The sequence below is a fragment of the Esox lucius genome, chromosome 2, assembly GCF_011004845.1.
Source record: "Esox lucius isolate fEsoLuc1 chromosome 2, fEsoLuc1.pri, whole genome shotgun sequence".
In the NCBI taxonomy this organism is placed as follows: domain Eukaryota; kingdom Metazoa; phylum Chordata; class Actinopteri; order Esociformes; family Esocidae; genus Esox; species Esox lucius.
The window spans coordinates 35,964,249-35,985,793 of record NC_047570.1 but is presented as its reverse complement, the minus strand read 5'-3'; the positions used below and the strand labels follow the sequence as shown (position 1 = coordinate 35,985,793).

Sequence of the window (21,545 nt, the reverse complement as noted above, 5' to 3'; positions counted from 1 at the left end):
AGAATAGACAAAGAGGCTGCGTTTTCTTATTATTTATGTTACCCAATCACAGATGTTTTTCCAGACACATCAGTTTTAGATATGATTGGTCAAAAAACCAATTAGTAACAAAAATAAAATTGTTCTGCCTGTGTAAAGCAGTGGCATAGGGTAAAACTAGAATGAATTGAAGAGAGCTTCTTTTGTAGGAAACAAAAAAGAGAACAAAAGAAGAAACTTTGTGGAAGAAGATAAGATGCTGACAGGTGACAAATGAAATAACTGCTTTGGGAATCTGACAACAAAGCAGAAAAAAAATCAACCCCACTCTATTTTCGTTTTAAGACACTGTACAAGTTAAAGGGGTGGTTTGGGATTTACGGTATAGTGTAGATCTTAAAGGGGTGGTTTGGGATTTGCACTGTACTGTAGATGTTCAATGGATGGTTTGGGTGTTTTGCACTGGAACTGGAACACTTTATCTTCTTTGCCACAGTCAGATATAAACTTTGGATACAAATGTAATGTTTCTGTGACCAGGAAGACAAAACCAAATAGCGTAGTACAAATGCTAGTTAGCAATTATGCAAATGAAAAACAGCAACTGTCTTCAAACTACTCAGTGACACGTTGCATCCACAAGGTCATCTAATCATTGCGTGTTTTTCCTGTGGGTGTACTAAATGCTGAGCATTAAAACATTGATCATATATACTATAACAACATTTACAAGCTCAGCAGACAAACGCATACCAGTATTTTGTTCATCCATCCCTCCGTCTATCTCTCCCTAGACCTCCATCAAACAGGCTCTCCTCTCTGCTCCTCTCCACTAATCCCATTTCAGCTACTCTCCAGCCATCAGGCCAGTTCCAGACAGGTGGCCAGCCTCTCAGAGCATCCCGATATCAATTAGAGATTCACAGTTTAAAGAGTGTCAACTCCTGGTTGGAAACAGCTCAGAAGGCTGGAGTCCATCTGGCAACACAGAGACCTGCTTGGTGAATACAACCAGGGCTTGTGGATACAGCTTGTATATTACAGTGTTTCATCTTGTGTATAATAGTGTTTCATCTTGTGTACAATAGTGTTTCAACTTGAGTATAATAGTGTTTCAACTTGTGTATAACAGTGTTTCATCTTGTGTATAACAGTGTTTCATCTTGTGTATAATAATGTTTCAACTTTGGTATAACAGTGTTTCATCTTGTGTATAATAGTGTTTCATCTTGTGTATAACAGTGTTTCAACTTGTGTATAGGATTGTTTCATCTTGTATATAACAGTGTTTCAACTTGTGTATAACAGTGTTTCATCTTGTGTATAACAGTGTTTCATCTTGTGTATAATAATGTTTCAACTTTGGTATAACAGTGTTTCAACTTGTGTATAACAGTGTTTCATCTTGTGTATAACAGTGTTTCATCTTGTGTATAATAATGTTTCAACTTTGGTATAATAGTGTTTCATCTTGTGTATAACAGTGTTTCAACTTGTGTACAACAGTGTTTCATTTTGTGTACAACAGTGTTTCATCTTGTGTATAACAGCGTTTCATCTTGTTTTGTGTTTGATTTATTTATTATGAATTTAATCAGTTAGTGCACGTAGGCTGTACAAAACTGGTATTATCTCCTTCTCAAACTTTTTTATGCCATAATTTTCAAGATTGTTAGGGATAGACAAACATATTGAATTTATTAAATGTTTTGTCTCTCTTGTCCCTCTGCAATAGGCATATGGTGAGCATTATGTTTGGAACATATAATCCCAATCAGGTTTGGGTTTAATTCAATTTCAATTTAAAAAACCAAACTCAAACAAACAAAAAAGCCTTGAAGTTTACAGAAATTCAAAATGCTTTATTGTATTAGGTAAACAGAATAATGGGAACTCTGAAGGACTAATCAAAGTACTGAAATACATAACAATTCAATAGAAAAACACATTTTCCACAGTAATTCCTGAACTAACTTAAATTAAAATGCAATTGACGCTGATTCTTGATAGCAAAGAAATGAAATTATCAAATTGTAAAGAACGTAAAGATTGTGACAATCGCAATGGCATATCGAATCATGAGGATTGTGACAATCGCAATGGCATATCGAATCATGAGGATTGTGACAATCGCAATGGCATATCGAATCATGAGGATTGTGACAATCGCAATGGCATATCGAATTACATTTTAAATGTTGTGATGATACTGTACAGTGACGTCCATGTCAACTCCCAGCCTTAACAAGCAAACATTGACAAGGTTGTAACAGATGTCTGGAGTCCTCGTGGGCCAAAGAATGGGCAAGGCAGCAAAGTCAGGACACATGGAGCTCAACTAATGCCTTGCCAAGCTCATCTGGAGAGAGTGAGAGGACTCTGGTCTTCACAGCGTGGAACGTAGCCACACTGAAACACAGAGAAGCTGCCTTCAGCAAGCCAGACCTCAATGGGTAGATGGCCCCGGTGTCTGTGTCTCCCAAAGGACAGGAAGACACAAATAGATGCTCAGAAAGACACACTGAAATGCAAAAGCATACACACACGGAAGCACACACACATACACCGACATGGCATCAAGAGCAGACTCAACTCCACAGTCTCAGGCCAGCTGTCGATGTTTGCACTTTAGCTCATTCGTAGAGTTCTTAGTGGTTGTCTTTCATAATCCTTTTGGCGTCGGTATGACATTAACAATACTGATATTTTATAAGAAAGTAATTATTCATTCTAAATTAGCAAAAATCTAAATAGGAAATCTTTGAAAGTAGATTGTCAAAACAAAATTGTGGATTTCCAGAAAATAGGAATCTGGGGACGTTTCTAGAATGGTTCAACCCTGACCAAGCCTGAGCAGTGATGTGCCGTAGGGTTGAAGTCAGGATAGGCCACGAGAAATACACAATCTACTCACTAGTCAAGTTGAACTCCCTTGTAAATCTATTTCCATTCTGTCATCTGTCATTAGATTGGAAGCATACACATTTTAAAGGGAACTGTACTGTTGTTGTCCCATACAGGTATCTACTGAGACTGCTCTGGATGATTCCTATTGCAAAGAAATATTTTACTACATCAGTCTGTCGTTGTCCCACACAGGTATCTATTGCGACTGCCCTGGATGATTTCTTATGCTAATAAATATTTTCTTACATAGATCTGTCGACCCATAAAGGTATCTATTGAGACTGCCCTGGACGTTTCCTTATGCAAAGAAATATTTTACTACATCAATCTCAGCACTTTGTTAGATGTATTTAGGTGACTTCAGAGCAAAAAACATACATTTTTAGTGAACGGATTAACAGTTAACAAAGTTAACTTTTTGATATACAGTGCCCAGCTATGATATATATCCATACTACCATCCAAAAGTTTGGAGCCATTAAGAAATGTCCTTGTTTTTGAAAGAAGAGCAAATATTTTGTCCATTAAAATAACATCCGATTGATCAGAAATACAGCAAAGACCTTGTTAATGTTGTAAATGAATATTTTATCTGGAAATGGATATCATTTTTATTTTATCTACATGGGCATAAAGAGGCCCATTATCAGTAATCATCAGTCCTGCGTTCCAATGTGTTGTGTTTGCTTCAAATGATTTTAATTAATTTTAAAGGCTAATTGATCATTAGAAAACCACTTTGCAATTATGTTAGCACAGCTGAAAACTGTTAAGAATAAATAAAACGGACCTTCTTTAGTCTAGTTGAGTATCTGGAGCATCAGCAATTTTGGGTACAATTACAGGCTCAAAATGGGCAGAAACAAAGAACTTGCATCCGAAAGTCATCAGACTACTCTTGTTCTGAGAAAGAAAGGCTATTCCATGTGAGACATTGCCAAGAAACTGAAGATCTCTTAAAACGCTGTGTACTACTCACAGAACAGAACAGTGCAAACAGGCACTAACCAGACTAGAAAGAGGAGTGGGAGACCACAGTGCACAACTGAGCAAGAGGACAAATACATTAGAGTGTCTAGTTTCAAAAACAGGCACCTCACAGGTCCTCAAGTGGTAGCTTCATTAAATAGTACCTGCAAAACATCAGTCCCAACATCAACAGTGAAGAGGCGACTCTTTCTAGTCAGATTTGCAAAGAAAAAGACAAAATTCAGACTGGCCAATAAACAGAAATAAACAGCAAAAGAACACAGACACTGGATAGAGAAAGATCTACGGACTAATCTATGTTTGAGGTGTTCAGATAACGTGAGACGCAAACCAAATGAAAAGGTACTGGAGGAGTGCTTGACACCATGTGTCCACCATGGTGGAGGCAATGTGATGGTCTTCGGATGCTTTGGTGGTGGTGAAGTGGACGATTTGTACAGGGTAAAAGGGGTCTTGAGAAAAGGCTATCACCCCATTTTACCACGCCATGCCATACCCTGTGGATGGCATTTGTTTGGAGCCAATTTCGTCCTACAACAGGACAGTGACCCAAAGCACAGTTTCAAACTATGCAAGAACTATTTAGGGAAAAAGCATTCAGCTGGTATTCTGTCTATAATGGAGTGGCACAGTCACCGGATCTCAACCCTATTGAGCTGTTGTGGGAGCAGCTTGACCGTAAGAAGTGCCCATCAAGCCAATCCAACTTGTGGGAGGTGCATCAGGAAGCATGGGGTGAAATCTCTTCAGATTACCTCAACAAACTGACATCTAGAATGCCAAAGGTCTGCAAGGCTGAAATTGCTGCAAATTGAGAATTATTTGACAAAAGCAATGTTTGAAGGACACAATTATTATTTCAGTAAAAAACATTATTTCTATATAACATTGATAATCTTGTTATCATGTCCCCTGTCAGTGGAATATATTAGGCAGCAAGTGAACATTCTATCCTCAAAGTTGATGTGTTAGAAGCAGGAAAAATGGGAAAGGACTTTAATACAAATTGTGATGGCTAGACGACTGGGTAAAAAACAAAACTGCAGCCCTTGTGGGGTGTTTCGGGTCTGCAGTGGTCAGTACCTATCAAAAGTGGTCCAAGGAAGAAAAAGCAGTGAACCGGCGACAGGGTCATGGGCGGCCAACGCTCACTGATGCCCGTGGGGAGCACGTTCCAACAGACGAGCTACTGTAGCTCAAATTGCTGAAAAACTTAACGCTGGTACTGATAGAAAAGTGTCAGAACACACAGTTCATCACAGTTTGTTGCGTATGGGGCTGCGTAGTCGCAGACCAGTCAGGGTCCCCATGCTGACCCCTGTCCTCTTCCGAAAGAGTCTACAATGGGTGTGTGAGCATCAGAACTGGACCACAGAGCAAGGGAAGAATGTGGCCTAGTCTGATCAATCACGTGGATGGCCGGGTGCGTTTGCGTCGCTTACCTGGAGAACACATGGCACCAGGATGCACTATGGGAAGGAGGCAAGCCGGCGGAGGCAGTGTGATACTTTGGGCAATGTTCTGCTGGGAAACCTTGGGTCCTGCCATTCATGTGGATGTTACTTTGACACGTATCACCTACATGAGCATTGTTGCAGACCATGTGCACCCTTTCATGGCAACAGCATTCCCTCATGGCATTGGCCTCTTTGAGCAGGATAACGCACCCTGCCACAAAGCAAAAATGGTTCTGGAATGGTTTGAGGAACACTACAAAGAGTTCAAGGTGTTGACTTGGCCTCAAATTCCCCAGATCTCAATCCAATCGAGCAACTGTGGGTTGTGCTGGACAAACAGGTCCGATCCATGGAGGCCCCAACTCACAACTTACAGGACTTAAAGGATCTGCTGCTAACGTCTTGTTACCAGATACCACACCACACCTTCAGAGGTCTTGTGGAGTCCATGACTTGACCACAATAGTAGGCAGGTGGTCATAATCTTGTGGCTGATCGGTGTATATAGTATATATAGTAGCATATATTATCAGTGGTATATATTATAATAACAGAAATAATAATAGTAATTGCAGACATAGCTGCTACAGTAGTGAAGAGTAATGAGAGATGCTTTCCCCTTAAGGCTCTGCTATATTACTGCCATCTCTCTCATTCTGTCTTCTCACTCCCTGTACTGTCTCTGATCTCTCTCCCAGCAAGACAAATCAAGTGTGTGTGTGAGTGTGTGTGTGTGTTTGTGTTGGCAAGAATGCCATAAAAATGTCTAAGGAAACAACCGGCACAAAGTTTCAGTCACCAGATCTACACAGGTCATGATAAGCAGGTTTCTAATTAAAACCTTGGAACAAATTCCTCCTGAGCCAAAAGCAGACCTGGTGTCAGCATCTACCCAGGAAAGCTAGGCCGGTCCAAACAGCAACCCTCTCAGTACGTGGATTCTTGACATGCAATTCCAACCACAATCACAAGGATCACCGCAAACAGCATGACGGTTTATACCAATCTAGGCTTTGCCACGGTCATTTTGGAAATTCAGACAGAGAGAGAAAGCGAAAGAGAAAAGAGAGAATATTTGCCTGCACCACTGGCTTAGAAACACGTTGGACTCATTAGGGACCCCTCCTCAAACCCAACCAAAGTGGAATTGGAGAAAGAATCTACATTATTAATTCAACCTAGTTGACGTTTATGTCACACGCGAATAGACGCCCACAATTGCTGTTCCAGTGTACCCGGTGATTAGACATAAAGTGTGATGCAAAGGAAAGCAATTCTCAAACCTTTGTTGACGTGCTGTACGCTGCTTGCTGTTACCGACCTGGCTACCTGCCAAGACTTTTTTTCAAATTAACTCTATATAAACTAATTGGTCTACTTTAAGAGTTTACCAACACAATATTTTTATCTGTTGACATTTTACCCAACTTTTCTACACCGGAACTCTATTTGGACATAATTAATGAAACTACTCACCCCTGAACACCGGAGGCTAAGTGCCATTACTATGCCGTATCACTGTAATTGTTGTAGCTACAATACGGAGGAGAACTATCGTCTTAAGGTAAAGATAGCAGAGTTAGAGGCTCGGCTTCAGATGCAAATGTCAGGCAAGGATTATGTTAGTGTAGAAATAGAAAAAACTGCATCTGTGCCACCAGGAAGAAACAACAGTGTTGTTAGCCCCCCGGCACAGCTCCTGCAACTGGGCAAGAACTTTCTCTTGGTCTCTGGGAAGAAATGCCGTCGAGCAGTTAAACCTGTGTCGCTGCTAGAGCCGACTGAGATTTTCAACAGGTTTTCCCCACTGGAGTCGGAGTCAAGGCCTGAGCCGTCTTCGGGGGGGAATGATCAGCAGGCATTTTCTAAACTTTAGTCATCGGTGATTCCATTACGCGCAGTAACTAAAGAATCAGCCGGCGATCCTACATTGTTTACCCGGGGGCAGAGCCACCGACGTAGCCACAAATCTAGGGTTGGTGCTAGCGAAGTCTAAAACTGGCAAGTATAGAGAGTACAGAGATATTGTTATTCACCTTGGCACCAACGACGTCAGGATGAAACAGTCAGAGGTTACGAAGCAGAACATATCATCAGCATGTAAACTAGCTAGAAAGATGTGTCGCATCGAGTAATTGTCTCTGGCCCCCTCCCAGCTAGGGGTGGTGACGAGCTCTACAGCAGACTTGCGCAACTCAATAGCTGGCTGAAAACAGAGTTCTGCCCGTCGCAGGAGGTAGAGTTTGTTGATAACTGGTTTTCTTTTTGGGACTCTCCCAAAATTAAGGCCAGGCCTGATCTGCTGAGGAGCGAAGGACTCCATCCTAGCTGGAGTGGTGCTCTTCTTTTATCTAGGAACATTGACAGGAGTCTCACCACTATAGCCTCACCATGAGATAGGGTGCAGGTCAGGTCGCAGGCTGTTAGCCAGCCTGCTAGCATAGTGTGTGTCTGTCGATAGCATAGCCAGAGTAGTTAGTACAGTTTTACCTATTGCCACTGTGACTCGTTCCAGGCTGAGAAAAGTTATACAAGGTAGTGCTAACAAAAACAACCTTATTAAGATAAAGCCTTCCTCCACCTTGGTCACAAATAAAAATGACTGTATCACCTCGCATCTCAAAATGAAACTCCTAAATGTTAGATCCCTTGCTCCAAAGGCAGTTGCAGTAAATTAATTAATCACAAATCATAAACTAGATGTTATTGACTTGTGTAAAATGTGGCTAAAGCCTGATGAATTCACTGCCCTAAATGAGGCCTCTCCTCCTGGTTACTAGTGATCATATCCCCCATGCATCCCGAAAAGGAGAGGGTGTTGCTAATATTTATGACAGTAAATATACATTTACTCTCAATCACATTACTGGTTTTCATTCTTTTTAAGTTTTACTCATGAAAGTTAACCAGGCCGATAAATCGTTTTACAGCTACCATTTATAGGCCCTCCGGGCCATAGACAATGTTCCTCAGTGAGTTTCCAGAATTCACATTTTTGTCAATTTCAATAGTCATATGGAAAAGTCCAAAGACCCTCTTCAAAAAGCCTTTGAAGCCATAATTGACTCAATGGGTTTTATCCAACATGTCTCAGGTCCAACACATTGCCACAATCAAACCTTAGATTTAGTTAATATTGTAGATCTAATAATTTCCCCCAAAAATCCTGGAATATTGGATCACTGTCTTATTACATTTACCGTTAAAACAAGTTATCCACTTGCTCCGCAAACAATGAGTTTAAAAGCCGTACTATAAATTATCGGACTACAAATAGATTTCCTGATATTCTGAGTTCGCTCATCAACGACAGAGTAAATAAATCCGCAAACAATCAAATCGAGGATCTAAACTCAACACTGCGAAATACTTTAGATACGGTTGCACCACTAAAAACAAAAGAAATACGCAACAAGAAACGTGCTCCCTGGTACACAGACAATACTAAAGCATGCTCTAGTGAAGTGGGTAATGAATAATAATGAACTACTTTGATGAAAAGATCATCACCATTAGAAAACAAATAACTGACTCCTCCTTAAATATTTACAGTCCCCAAAATCTCAGTAGTCCTGAGAATGTCCTGAACCTCCCTGACCAGGTGTCAATGGGGACACTTGAATTTTTTGATATCGTATCGCTTGACACATTCACTAAATTTGTAATGAGTTCTAAACCCACAAATTTTCAGCTAGACCCGATTCCAACAAAATTACTTAAGGAGCTATTTCCTGTGCTAGGTCAGCCAATGTTGAACATAATAAATTGCTCCCTTTCCTCTGAATGTGTTCCAAACTCACCAAAAATTGTGGAAATTAAGCCTCTTCTAAAAACCTCAGATAAAGGTTCCGCATCTGTCCTGTTGCTTCTTGATCTTAGTGCTGCTTTTGACACTACTGATCACTTCCTTCTCTTAGAGAGACTGGAACTCCATATTGGGCTACGTGGACATATTCTAGCCTGGTTTAAGCTGATGACACACAGTTCTATATTTCAATGAAGCATGGAGAAGCCCCAGATATTAGGAAGTGGATGTCAGAGAACTTCTTGCTTTTAAACTCAAGAAAAACAGATACTTGATTTAGGACCCAAAAAACAAAGAGCAGATCTCACTGTGAACCTCGACAGCTGCATGGTCTTATCCCAAAAAACTGTAAGAAACCTCTGATTTACCCTTGACCCTGACTTCTCCTTTGATGAACATATAAAATATGTGTCAAGAGTTGCTTATTTTCATCTTCGAAACATTACAAAAATCTGAAACTTTCTATAAAAAACTGATGCAGAAAAATGTATCCATGCTTTTTTTTACTTCTAGATTAGATTACTGCAATGCTCTTCTTTCCTGTTACCCTGACAAATCAATAAGTAAACTTAAATTAGTGCTTCACACGGCTGCTAGAATCCTAACTACAACAAAAACATTTGAACAGATTACTCCAGTACTAGCCTCTTTACAATGGCTGCCTGTTAGTGTTAGGGCTGTTAACCTATAAATCAATACATGGACTTGCTCCTACTTACCTCGTTGAAATGATCCAGCCATACATACCTACATGTAACCTTAGATCGCAAGATGCAGGCCTTTTAATTGTACCTAGGACTTCTAAACAAACAGCCGGAGGCAGGGCCTTTTCTCACAGAGCTCCACTACTGTGGAATGATCTGCCAATTAAGGTTAGAAATGCAAACTCAGTGCAAACTTTCAAGTGTCTACTAAAGACTCATCTCTACAGCACGGTTAATAATTAGGTGTAGCCTGGCCCGGGGGCGTGAAGGTGACCAGTAGGCTTGATACTGTCCACCCTTGCTGTCTTGCCAGGTGGGCTCTCGTCGCCACTGGGATGCCCTCCCTCCAATGCCTTTCGGGGGAAGAGTCACTAGCTTGTTGTTGTCTCTCTGTTGCGCACTTGTGCAATTGGGCTGTACGCTGCTGGCAATACTCAGCCCTCATTCAGGGTGGTTGCGGTTGGTGGGTGTCCCTTTATTTGATGCTTGGCAATGTGGGTGGATTGATTTCCTGCCTGTTGGGCCCTGTCCGGGGTCTCCCCCATATAGGGCCACAGTGTCACCGGACCACCCTGTCTCAGCCCCAAGGTCTTATGTTGCTATATTATTGTGCTGGGGGAGTAGGGTCAGTTCTCCTTCTCCACTATAAATCCTTGTAGATATAAGGAATGCATCTTCTAAGTTTTAAACTTAGGAGGGCATGAGGTCTTGGCCCACACCTGAGGAGTACTAAGCTTGAAAGACCCGTTGCTGTCCCTGTCCAAAGTCCTTCTGGTTGTGTTGCAGATCAAGACAATACCTGACAATTTCAGCTGCCACTGTGCTGACACCTCCCCCCTCTCCCATGTTGTCCCTGTCCTTGTCCATCTGGACTAAGCTTAAATAGACTCTGGACTCAGCCCACATGCATTTATTAATTATTACAATTTGTACTCTTAATATGTTCACCCAGCACAGCCAGAAGAGGAGTGGTCACCCATCTGAGCCTGGGTTCTCTCTAGGTTTCTTCCAACATTTCGGCCTTCTTAGGGAGTTTTTCCTAGCCACTGAAATTCAACACTACTGCTGTTTGCTCCTTGGGGTTTAAGGCCGGGTGTTTTGTAAAAGCACTTTGTGACAACTGCTGGTGAAAAAAGGGCTTTATAAATACATTTGATTGATTGTTTGAATAACAAAAGCCTCATCAACAGAGAGATGAACCCAGAGAAGAGCCTCCTCAGTCAGCTGGTCTTGAGGCTGTGTTCACAAACACAAACAGACCCTGCCGATGTCCAGGAGAGCATCACAATTATGTCCAACCAAATCATGAGAAAACAAAAAGAAATCTATTTGTCACAGTGGAAAGAGGTAACCAAAACCCAAACCAACTGAAATACTTACTGACAGACTGGGAAAAAGCATGGCCTCGCTATCAGGAGAGGCCACTATCAGCAGACCTGTCTCTAGAAACACTACGACATTCTATATCCACAAGAGACACGGACATGAGAGAGACACATAGAGAAGAGAGACATAGAGGGAGAAGAGAGACATAGAGAGGAAGAAGGGATACAGAGAGAGATGAGATACAGAGATGGAGAAGAGAGAGAGACTAGACAAAGAGATGGGAGGAGAGACACGGGGGAGAAAGACAGAGAGGGAGAAGGGAGAAATGGTGGCACAGAGACATGGAGAAGACAGAAAGACATGGAAAAGAGAGACAGGGAGGGAAAAGAGAGACAGGGAGGGAGAAGAGAGACAGGGAGGGAGAAGAGAGACAGAGATGAGAGAGAGGCACTACATTTAATTTGTCAAGTGTTAATATAAGTATGAAGAAGCAATACATTTAATTATAAATATTTGAATGCCATCCAGGGTTCTTTTTTATTCATTGTGTTACGCTGCATTCTGTTTAACAGAAACTGCAGTTTCTATTGGCAAGATTCCAGTTTCCTGATGGTTGAACAGGACTAATAGAAAGAATTGTCAGACTGAGAAAACAAAAACCTTACTAATGGGTCAAAGAAAGACAGTTTGGGGGGATGATTGCCATCCAAAGACTACAATCCAACTAGGTTGTCACAGATGCACTTAACAGATGCGTCAGCTAGTATCCTCTACATTCAAATGACCACAGCCACTGGATTCAAACCAGATTACATCAGACTCATTCAAATTGAATGTGGTACGGGCCAGATCACGGCTTCAATGAGAAACGCACACTGATCGTTGGGTTACATAACACGGCGGGGTGGATTCTGTTTCTGGGAGGTGTAACTCTAACTTCCTCAAATGAACAGGGCAGGGCAAGCCGCTTCTCCTCCGTCCTCCCCAACCCCCCACCCCCCAAAGAAAGACCTTCCCAGTTTAAATTATGTTGCAAAGACTTTGTAAAGACGTAATTTCAACCAGGTTTGCCCGCTGGGCTAACCCAGCGGAAACAGAAACAGATGGAATAGCATCCACGACGACTTTCTGGGTTTGAAGACGCTGAATGTGACACGGTGGATTACCCACCCGGTCCCCAGCCTCTTCCTGTGCACACCGACTTCATCATAGCAGGGATGTATAAAATAGGTCAGTTTTAATTAAAATGTACTGAGACAGGCATGCGGAGGAAACGTTGTCTGTTTGTTGCCACCAGAGTTCTGCTATCAGATAATCCCACCAGAGAATTCATATCAAACCATGGAACCAGCCTCACCAAGGAGACTCACGCCCTGCCAAGCCAGACAGCCCACTGAGGTGTTCAGTGCCGCAGCCCAAAATAAATGTGACCCAGAAGATGAAACCAGTTGTTGGTTGGTGAGAGGGACCCACTGTACACTGGGACCAGAAGGTAAAGAACATCATCACCCAGTTTAAGAAGTAAACAAGGTCACCATGTACTCTACCAACTACCCTGAGTACAGCGGCTTTCGCTGGCAATACATGGCCAGTACTCCACATAAACTTTTACTGAAGTTCTGCTGCCATATTTACTAATCTTAAGAATGCAAAACTAGCCAGAGGTACAGATCAGAGGCCCGCGGACCAAGACAACGTAATCAAGACAGGCAGGTGGGACTTGAAAAGCAAAGACACATCTTTCTTTCTCCGGGTGGCTCAGGTGTCTCCTTTAGTTACAGCAGTGAACGTGATCGCTTCAGGACGCCACACAGAAGCCAAAGGGCACCGTGACTCTGGCAATAGTGACCACAATCAATCAGCCTGACTCAGAAAGAGCTTTATGCATAACGTACCTTCTGCATTGCCAGGGGCTCTGCCCTATGCTTTCATTATGTGTTGTTCTATTTTCTGTAATCTATTCTGCTCTGATATATTTGGATATTATCTATTATACAGTACTTCATTATATTCTGCTCTTTGAAGCGTATGAATGTATGCATGTTTATGCTTAGAAAAAAAAAAGAACATTGTGTTTATCTGTACACAGGAAGTCACGTTCAATCAAAGTGAGACAGTAATTAGCCAATGGGCTTACAGTACAGGGATGTGTATTCTGCTTGGGATGTCTATATGTAGAGCACAACCAGAAGTTTCTTTGAGATTGAGTGAGATGAGCTGGAGTTTGTAAGACAGAGAATCAAGTCTGTAACATCATGAACAACAGACTATCAAATACTGCAATGAAGCCCCACGCCCCCCTCCCTTCTGATCTGTGTCTGAATCTTGTCTTGTTTTGTTCTGTTTTTATAATCTACCTGCATTGTAAAGTGACTTTGAGTCCAAGAAAAGTGCTATATAAATAAAATGTATTATTATTATTATAAATAATTTAATTACTCTCCCTTGATGACCGGAAACTGTCATTATTTCAACTACTATAGGAATGCTCTAGCATGCTCTATGTTATATCATGCTGTATTTAGCTCCATTCTATTCGGTCTATTCTACTATATTTTACTTTTCCCTGTTATTCTATTCTATTATACTATTCTCAATTGTATTCTATTACACTGTGCCCCACAGTTTTTTGGACTAGATTTTAAAATGTTATATTTGATACTACACTACATAAGCTCCCTTTTGCTATTGCACCTGCAGTAGCAGCTCTTCCTTTGGTCCACATTAAACGTGAAACACTTGGCCGAGTATAGAACACCTACAGACCAAACATGCATTCAAGGAATTACATTCATATACAGCTAATCTGCAAAATGTGATTACATTCATAATCAAGATACAATCAGGACTGTTAGCTTTGCAACCAGTGCGCTAGGGGCAGTTGTGAGCGTATTTACAGTTAAATTGCGTTGTCGCATGCTAGGGCAATTTGGTCGGGGATGGTGGGTGAGCAAAAACACAACCAACTTTGACTCCAATGGTTGTACGTTCAAATCTATCAAGAAGCAAGATATTTTTAGGTGGTCATTTTTGTAATTTCGACGGGTTATTTTTTTGTTTTGGTAATTTAGGGTTTTGTAGCTCTAAACATAACCCTAACCTCAGTATTGAGTCGTCTAACCTTAACCCTAACCTAAACTGAACCGCAACCTTGAAATTAAATTGGTAATGAAAAGCCTTTTTGGTAGTCACAACGAAATTGCAAAGTATTGGTGATATGCTGGAATATCCCCAGTGATATGTTGACATTAGATGTAATAACACTGGATATGTGTTGATAATGAATGTATTAACACCAGTGATATGTTGGGACTGAACGTAATTACACCAGTGATATGTTGGGACTGAACGTAATTACACCAGTGATATGTTGGGACTGAACGTAATAACACCAGTGATATGTTGGGACTGAACGTAATAACACCAGTGATATGCTGGGACTGAACGTAATAACACCAGTGATATGTTGGGACTGAACGTAATAACACCAGTGATATGTTGGGACTGAACGTAATAACACCAGTGATATGCTGGGACTGAACGTAATAACACCAGTGATATGTTGGAACTGAACGTAATAACACCAGTGATATGCTAGGACTGAACGTAATAACACCAGTGATATGTTGGGACTGAACGTAATAACACCAGTGATATGCTGGGACTGAACGTAATAACACCAGTGATATGTTGGGACTGAACGTAATAACACCAGTGATATGCTGGGACTGAACGTAATAACACCAGTGATATGTTGCGACTGAACGTAATAACACCAGTGATATGTTGGGACTGAATGTAATAACACCAGTGATATGCTGGGACTGAACGTAATAACACCAGTGATATGTTGCAACTGAACGTAATAACACTGGTGATATGGAACAAAATGCTGGTGTTACCACATATTGATCATATTACATTAATTTTTTTGTAAAAATAGTAAAACGTAGACACTAAGAAACACATTATGCATATATAATAGGTTAAATTCATATTGTTGTAGTACATAATATAGTATGTTGTTACTGTGGTTTACCAGAGTTTCAACCCTGTTTCAGCCACCTTGTTACCATCACCACAGACCAATCCATCATCCATCAGTGTTATACAAACATACTGTATGTCACTCCATGGCTACATCATGAATGGTGCCTACTTCCTAAAGTAGTGCACTACATTTGAACAGTGACAGGTCCAAGGAGTGCACTTAAAAGGGAATAGCATGCCATTTGACACCAGCCCAGCACTCACTAGTTCCCATAAATAGAGTTTGCTGCGGCTTGGCTTAATAACACCAATATGAGCTAACTAGCCTGGACACACATCTGTTTGGGCTTTCTTGCTAAACATGAAAATGATCATTGTAGTTGGCACAATGAGATCTGAAACCACACTAAATATATGACAGACATTTCCACAATAAAGGGCAGCTCAAATATATAATATTGAAGTAGACAAAATAGAAACAATGTGATTCTTCACGTTTGACAGAAGCTCTGATCCACAGTGACTTCCAGGAAGCCATTAGTGCAAACCGCCTTACTCAAGGACATAACTGATTGTAAACTCTACCTGGCAGGCCTTGGGATTCACTCCAGCGACCTTGTGGTTATTGGTCAGATGCTAAGCTATGCTATCCGCCAAGCGTTCGACTGTGGCAGTTAGATGGCCTGTACCCTTTATTGAGAATGTTCTGCCAACTGCATTCCATAGGGAGCACCTGTTCAGGTCTAGATACTACTGTTTGCCTTGGCTTCAAGCTCATTTAATAACTCAGCCAGGCCTCCCCGTCTTCAACCTGAAACTGAGTCTTTGGTTGTGTGGTACGTATAAAAGCTCAGCGGCAGATTTTCAGGTCGATTACAGACTCTTCTTTTATATTGACCGTGAGCTCTGTTAATGTTGCAGTATTTAATTGCAGCACAGCCTGCATAGAACAGCAAAGGGTAAATATTTCACATACCAAGTTGGTAGAGAAAAAAACACTTCATATATAAACCATGATCGAAAACAAGATAATGGACACTATGATTAGATATGGAAGACACTTTATTTTTATTTTTATAACTATGTCTTCAATTTCTTGGCTGCCTAAAATGTCCTCATCCATTAACATTTTCCTAGATTGTCTTCAATGTTCTTGGGCTACTTGTAAGTACTTAAAAACAGTGGAGAGTGTGGGTTAGCAGGATATGGTGTATGCATGCCTGCTTCTTCTATCTGACAGCTCAAACCTTTAAACAGTCTGTCAAAGTTGTGGCAGGCTGGTTGAATACCTGCGCTTTGAGCTGCCTGCCTCTGTCTATTACATAACAAAACTACCCGCGCCTGGCGCTACACAGTCTCACAAGTATGAAAAGAGTAACGAAACAACCTCTGCCGCCGTCTTTCTCTCCCTTCACCTATCTTTCGCTCTCTTTTCCCCTCCCTCTATCGTTTGTTTTCTTTCCATCTGTATGTCTGTCTGCCTGTCTGTCTAACGTGCCAGGCTATCTTTTTTATCTTTCTCTGAGATTTTCTTCGTAGGTGTAGGCTACGCGTTATATATAATCGCTTTTTGCAGCACAATTATTGCGGGGAAAACGTGTAGTTGTACCGTAGTGCTATAACAACACCACGCAGTGTGACAACTCGTCCATAAAAATGCACAACAGACTGGCAGCACTCGGAGGAATCGTCTCGCTCTCTCGTGATTTTCCGTCGCTCCAAAGTAGTTACATAACTACCAACAGACAGCACCGAACCAGGGCAATGTAGTACCCTATCTCACCTACCAGGCAATATAACAGAGATGTATCTTGACGTGATATATGAGCTGTTGACATACAACCTAGGTTTAGTCAACCTACACTTTATGTCAAATTAAACGGAATGTGCGATTTAGAAGACAAGTGAACTTGAATGTGCTGCGTAACGGAGGAAGAAGGGGGTGTGGCTTTACTGTCTGTAGCCTACTGTAAAACACACCATTAGTCCATTTCTACATTATGTCATACATTTGAATACAATACTGGTAATATGAGGAATGGCAATACATTTATATGACTGATTCACTAAGCAGCTAACTGCAAATGACAAAATAGTAGTCGAAGCATAATCCCAGAGTTGGCGATTCGGTGTGGACTTTGAAAGTGTGACTGCCAGTACCGAGAGACCAGCTGCAATGTGAAACATTGTTTCAACTTCATGGCGACACAGTGAAGTCCTTCTGAAGTTACACCGTATTACCGAAGCAATTAGACAGTTTGCATGGATATTGAAAGCAAATGTCACGCTTTACGCTTATCAACTTAATCCACACCGGGCAAAAAAATCGTACAAAAGCAACAACGGATCATGTAAATGGTGGGTATACCAGTTATAAGTAAATGTGTAAACGACAGTGGCCAATGTGTTGAACGTTGAAGTATTTTTGTCTAATTCATTAAATGAATACAATGTCTGAAAAAAACAACTGATCAGAGATCAAAAATCGTCTGTAACGAAGCCTTGCTCTCGGTCCCATTCCAAGTCAAGAAGAGAGCACTTTGAAGTTGGCTTCCACCTTTTCCATTTTCAACAGATTTCACAGCAAAAAATTATAATTATCCCCGTGATTGTAAAAATACATATATGTTTTTATTTATTTACCTTTGTTGGAGCTGGAACAACTCTGTCTACTAACAGGGGTTTGGTGATGGTCGTCCGTTCCGATGATCTCCAGGTTTGCCGGGGTGTCCATGACTGGGGTAGCCGGCTCGGAGACGCTGTTTCCCGGGTCGCTGGCAGAAGGGTCCGGTATTGACTCCATATTAATCTCCATAATTATCCTATTGATAAACGTGAACTAGACCTAACAACTAACGACGAGTATCTAAGGAAAAGACTGGAATAACAACTAGCTGTAAAAGCGATTCAAGCTAATTTACCGAAGACTGGAACCAGTGCAATGTGTCAAAGCGCGCCTGTCTTCGTGTAAAGTGGATGTGTAGATGTGGTTGTCCACACGCGGCGCTGTTGAGAGCACTCAGACAACCAGTCTGTCATATAGAAATAGCCTGTCATTTCGGTAATAGAAATCTTCAAAACCGACAGGAATGACTGATGGTGATATATTAACATTATTATTAACAACAATAATATAACACAAATATTAGTCCTAATGGAAACTCTTAGTTAATAGACGTAGGCCTACACCAAAATTGAACGGAATGCAGAGAGCTGAGAATTACCATGATATTCATTTTTTAGGTGACAATAATGAATGTATTAGAGGATTTAGGCTAACACGGTTTTTAATTATTCGTCTGATTCTGTTTAGGTTTAAAGCAAGAGTGTAGATTTGGTTTGAACATTGGGACACTGGGACACTGTTAACCATCATATATCATATCATGTATTGATATGTGATATAAAGCATGAGCAGACTATGAGATTACGTGCACGCACGCACGAACCCACATGCTTACATACACAAAACTGCATAGTACAGGGCAGAGCCAAAAATATGTGGGTTTATTCACAGAATGCTATTATTGTAAGTTTTGCTTTTCAGCCGTGTTCTTAACTAAAACACTTAGACCACTTTTTCCTCAGGTTAACATCAGCTTCATTCGTAGCCACATTTAATGGCTGTTCAACTGTAAGACCTCACCTGTGATCGTGCTCCTCTAATTCTTGTGTAGGCCTACTTCTTTGAGAAACTGGCACTTCTTCATTCGCCTGACAAATCATAGATGTTTGCTTGTGGTTTAGAAAAAGGTGAGCCTAGATGTATTAGTAAATCATTTCTAGATTTTCTCTGAGAATCATTAGCTGCATTTGTGAATTATTTAAATTTTTTATGAGAACCATTATTCACTGTGTGTAGACTAGCTAACTTACAATGTAAACTACAAATCTGCAACTAAAACCTCTTTAGACTAGTTGAGTATCTGGAGTATCAGCAATTGTGAGTTTGATAACAGGCTCAAAATGGGCAGAAACAAATAATGTTCTACTGAAACTTATCAGTCTATTTTAAAATGAGAAATTAAGGCTAAACTGCCAAGAAACTGAAGATCTCATGCAACGCTCTGCCCTACTCCTTTTAAAAAACTGTGAAAACTGGTTCTAACCAGACTAGAAAGAGCAGTAGGAGGCCCCAGTGCACAACTGAGCAAGAGGAAAAATACATTGGAATGTCTAGTTTGAGAAACTGATGCCGCACAGGTCCTCAACTGGCAGCTTCATTAAATAGTACCTGCAAAACATCAGTCCCAACATCAACAGGGTAGCGGTGACTCTGGGATGCTGGACTTCTAGTCAGAGTTGCAAAGAAAAAGAAAAAATTCAGACTGGCCAATAAACAGAAATAAACAGCAAAAGAACACAGACAATGGACCAAGAAACATTGGAAAAAAGTGGATGGACTAATCTACGTTTGAGGTTTTCAGATAACGTGAGATGCAGACCAAATGAAAAGAGGCTGGAGGAGTGCTTGTCACCATTTGTCAAGCATGGTGGAGGCAATGTGATGGTCTGAGGGTGCTTTGGTGGCAGTGAAGTGGGAGATTTGTACAGGGCAAAAGGGATCTTGAGGAAGGAAGGCAATCACTCCATTATACCACGCCATGCCATACCCTGTGGATGGCACTTGATTGGAGCCACTTTCGTCCTACAACAGGACAGTGACCCAAAACACAGCTCCAAACTGCAAGAAATTTGTATGGAAGAAGCAGTCAGCTGGTATTCTGTCTATAATGGAGTGGCCAACACAGTCACCGGATCTCAACCCTATTGAGCTGTTGTGGGAGCAGCTTGACCGTATGGTACGTAAGAAGTACCCATCAAGCCAATCCGACTTGTGGGAGGTGCATCAGGAAGCATGGGGTGAAATCTCATCAGATTACCTCAACAAATTGATAACTAGAATGCCAATGGTCTGCTGTAATTGCTGCAAATGGAGCATTCCTTGATGAAAGCAAAGTTTGAAGGACACAATTTTCAGTTCAGTTAAAAAGCATTATTTCTGACCTTGTCAATGACTATATACTAGCATGGCACATCTTGACGTGGCAATATTTGCCCACTCTTCTTTGCAAGAGCACTCCAAATCTGTCAGATTGCGAGGACATCTCCTGTGCACAGCAGATGGATTCAGGTCTGGGCTCTGGCTGGGCCATTCCAAAACGTCAATCTTCTTCTGGTGAAGCCATGCTTTTGTGGATTTGGATGTGTGCTTTGGGTCATTGTCGTGCTGAAAGGTGAACTTCATCTTCAGCTTTCTAACGGACGCCTGAAGGGTATGTGCCAAAATTGCCTAGTATTTGCGACTGTTCATAATTCCCTCCACCCTGACTAGAGCCCCGGTTCCAGCTGAAGTAAAACAGCCCCAAAGCATGATGCTGTCACCACCATGCTTCACTGTGGGTATGGTGTTCTTTGGGTGAAGTGCATTGTTGTTTTTGCGCCAAACATACCTTTTCGAATTATGGCCAAAAAGTTCAACCTTGGTTTCATCCGACCATAACACATTTTCCCACATGCTTTTGGGGGACTTGATTTTTGTTTTTCCAAACTTCAGCCGGGCTTGGATGTTTTTCTTTGTAAGAAAAGGCTTCCGTCTTGCCATCCTACCCCATAGCCCATTCATATGAAGAATACGGGCGATTTTTGTCACATGTAGCACATAGCCAGTACTTGCCAGAAATTCCTGCAGTATGTTTTAATGTTGCTGTAGGCCTCTTGGATGCCTCCCTGACCAGTTTTCTTCTTGTCTTTTCATCAATTTTGGAGGGACGTCCAGTTCTTGGTAATGTCTCTGTTGTGCTATATTTTCTCCACTTGATGATGACTGTCTTCACTGTGTTCCATGGTATACATAATGCGTTGGAAATTATTTTGTACCCTTCTGCTGACGGATATCTTTCAACGACGAGATCCCTCTGATGCTTTGGAAGCTTTCTGCGGACCATGGCTTTTTCTCTGAGATGCAACTAAGAAAATGTCAGGAAAATCCTACTAGCTGAACAGCTGAACTTTATTTGTGATTAACTAGAGTCACTTTAAATGATGGCAGGGGTGTAATGACTTCTGTTTAACTTGAGTTTGAATGTGATTTGTTAATTATGAACACATCCACATCCCCGGTTATAAGAGGGTGTGCACACTTATGCAACCAGGTTATTGTAAGGTTTTTATTTTTCATTTTCCCCATCGAAGATTTCAGTTTGTTTTTCAATGGAATTGTTCACATTATAGGTCACACTAAGAGTGGAAAAAAATCTGAAATGATTTATCTTTGTCTCATTCTTTTACATCACAAAAACCTGGCGTGTGTAGACTTTTTAAATCTACTCTATATACATATATATATATATATATATACACTCACCTAAAGGATTATTAGGAACA

General features: G+C 41.1%; 1 protein-coding gene across 2 annotated transcripts in view; it reads right to left on the bottom strand.

Moving 5' to 3' along the window:
- Window positions 1-18,120, bottom strand: part of LOC105021099 (nuclear receptor ROR-alpha A) — a 180,827-nt gene extending 162,707 nt beyond the window's left edge. For both annotated transcript variants that reach the window (XM_010888571.3, XM_010888572.4), the window contains exon 1: window positions 17,802-18,120. In XM_010888571.3, the coding sequence (XP_010886873.2) occupies window positions 17,802-17,973 (172 nt within the window). In that variant the 5' untranslated portion in view covers window positions 17,974-18,120. The remainder of the gene's footprint in view (window positions 1-17,801) is intronic.
- Window positions 18,121-21,545: the final 3,425 nt, after the last annotated feature.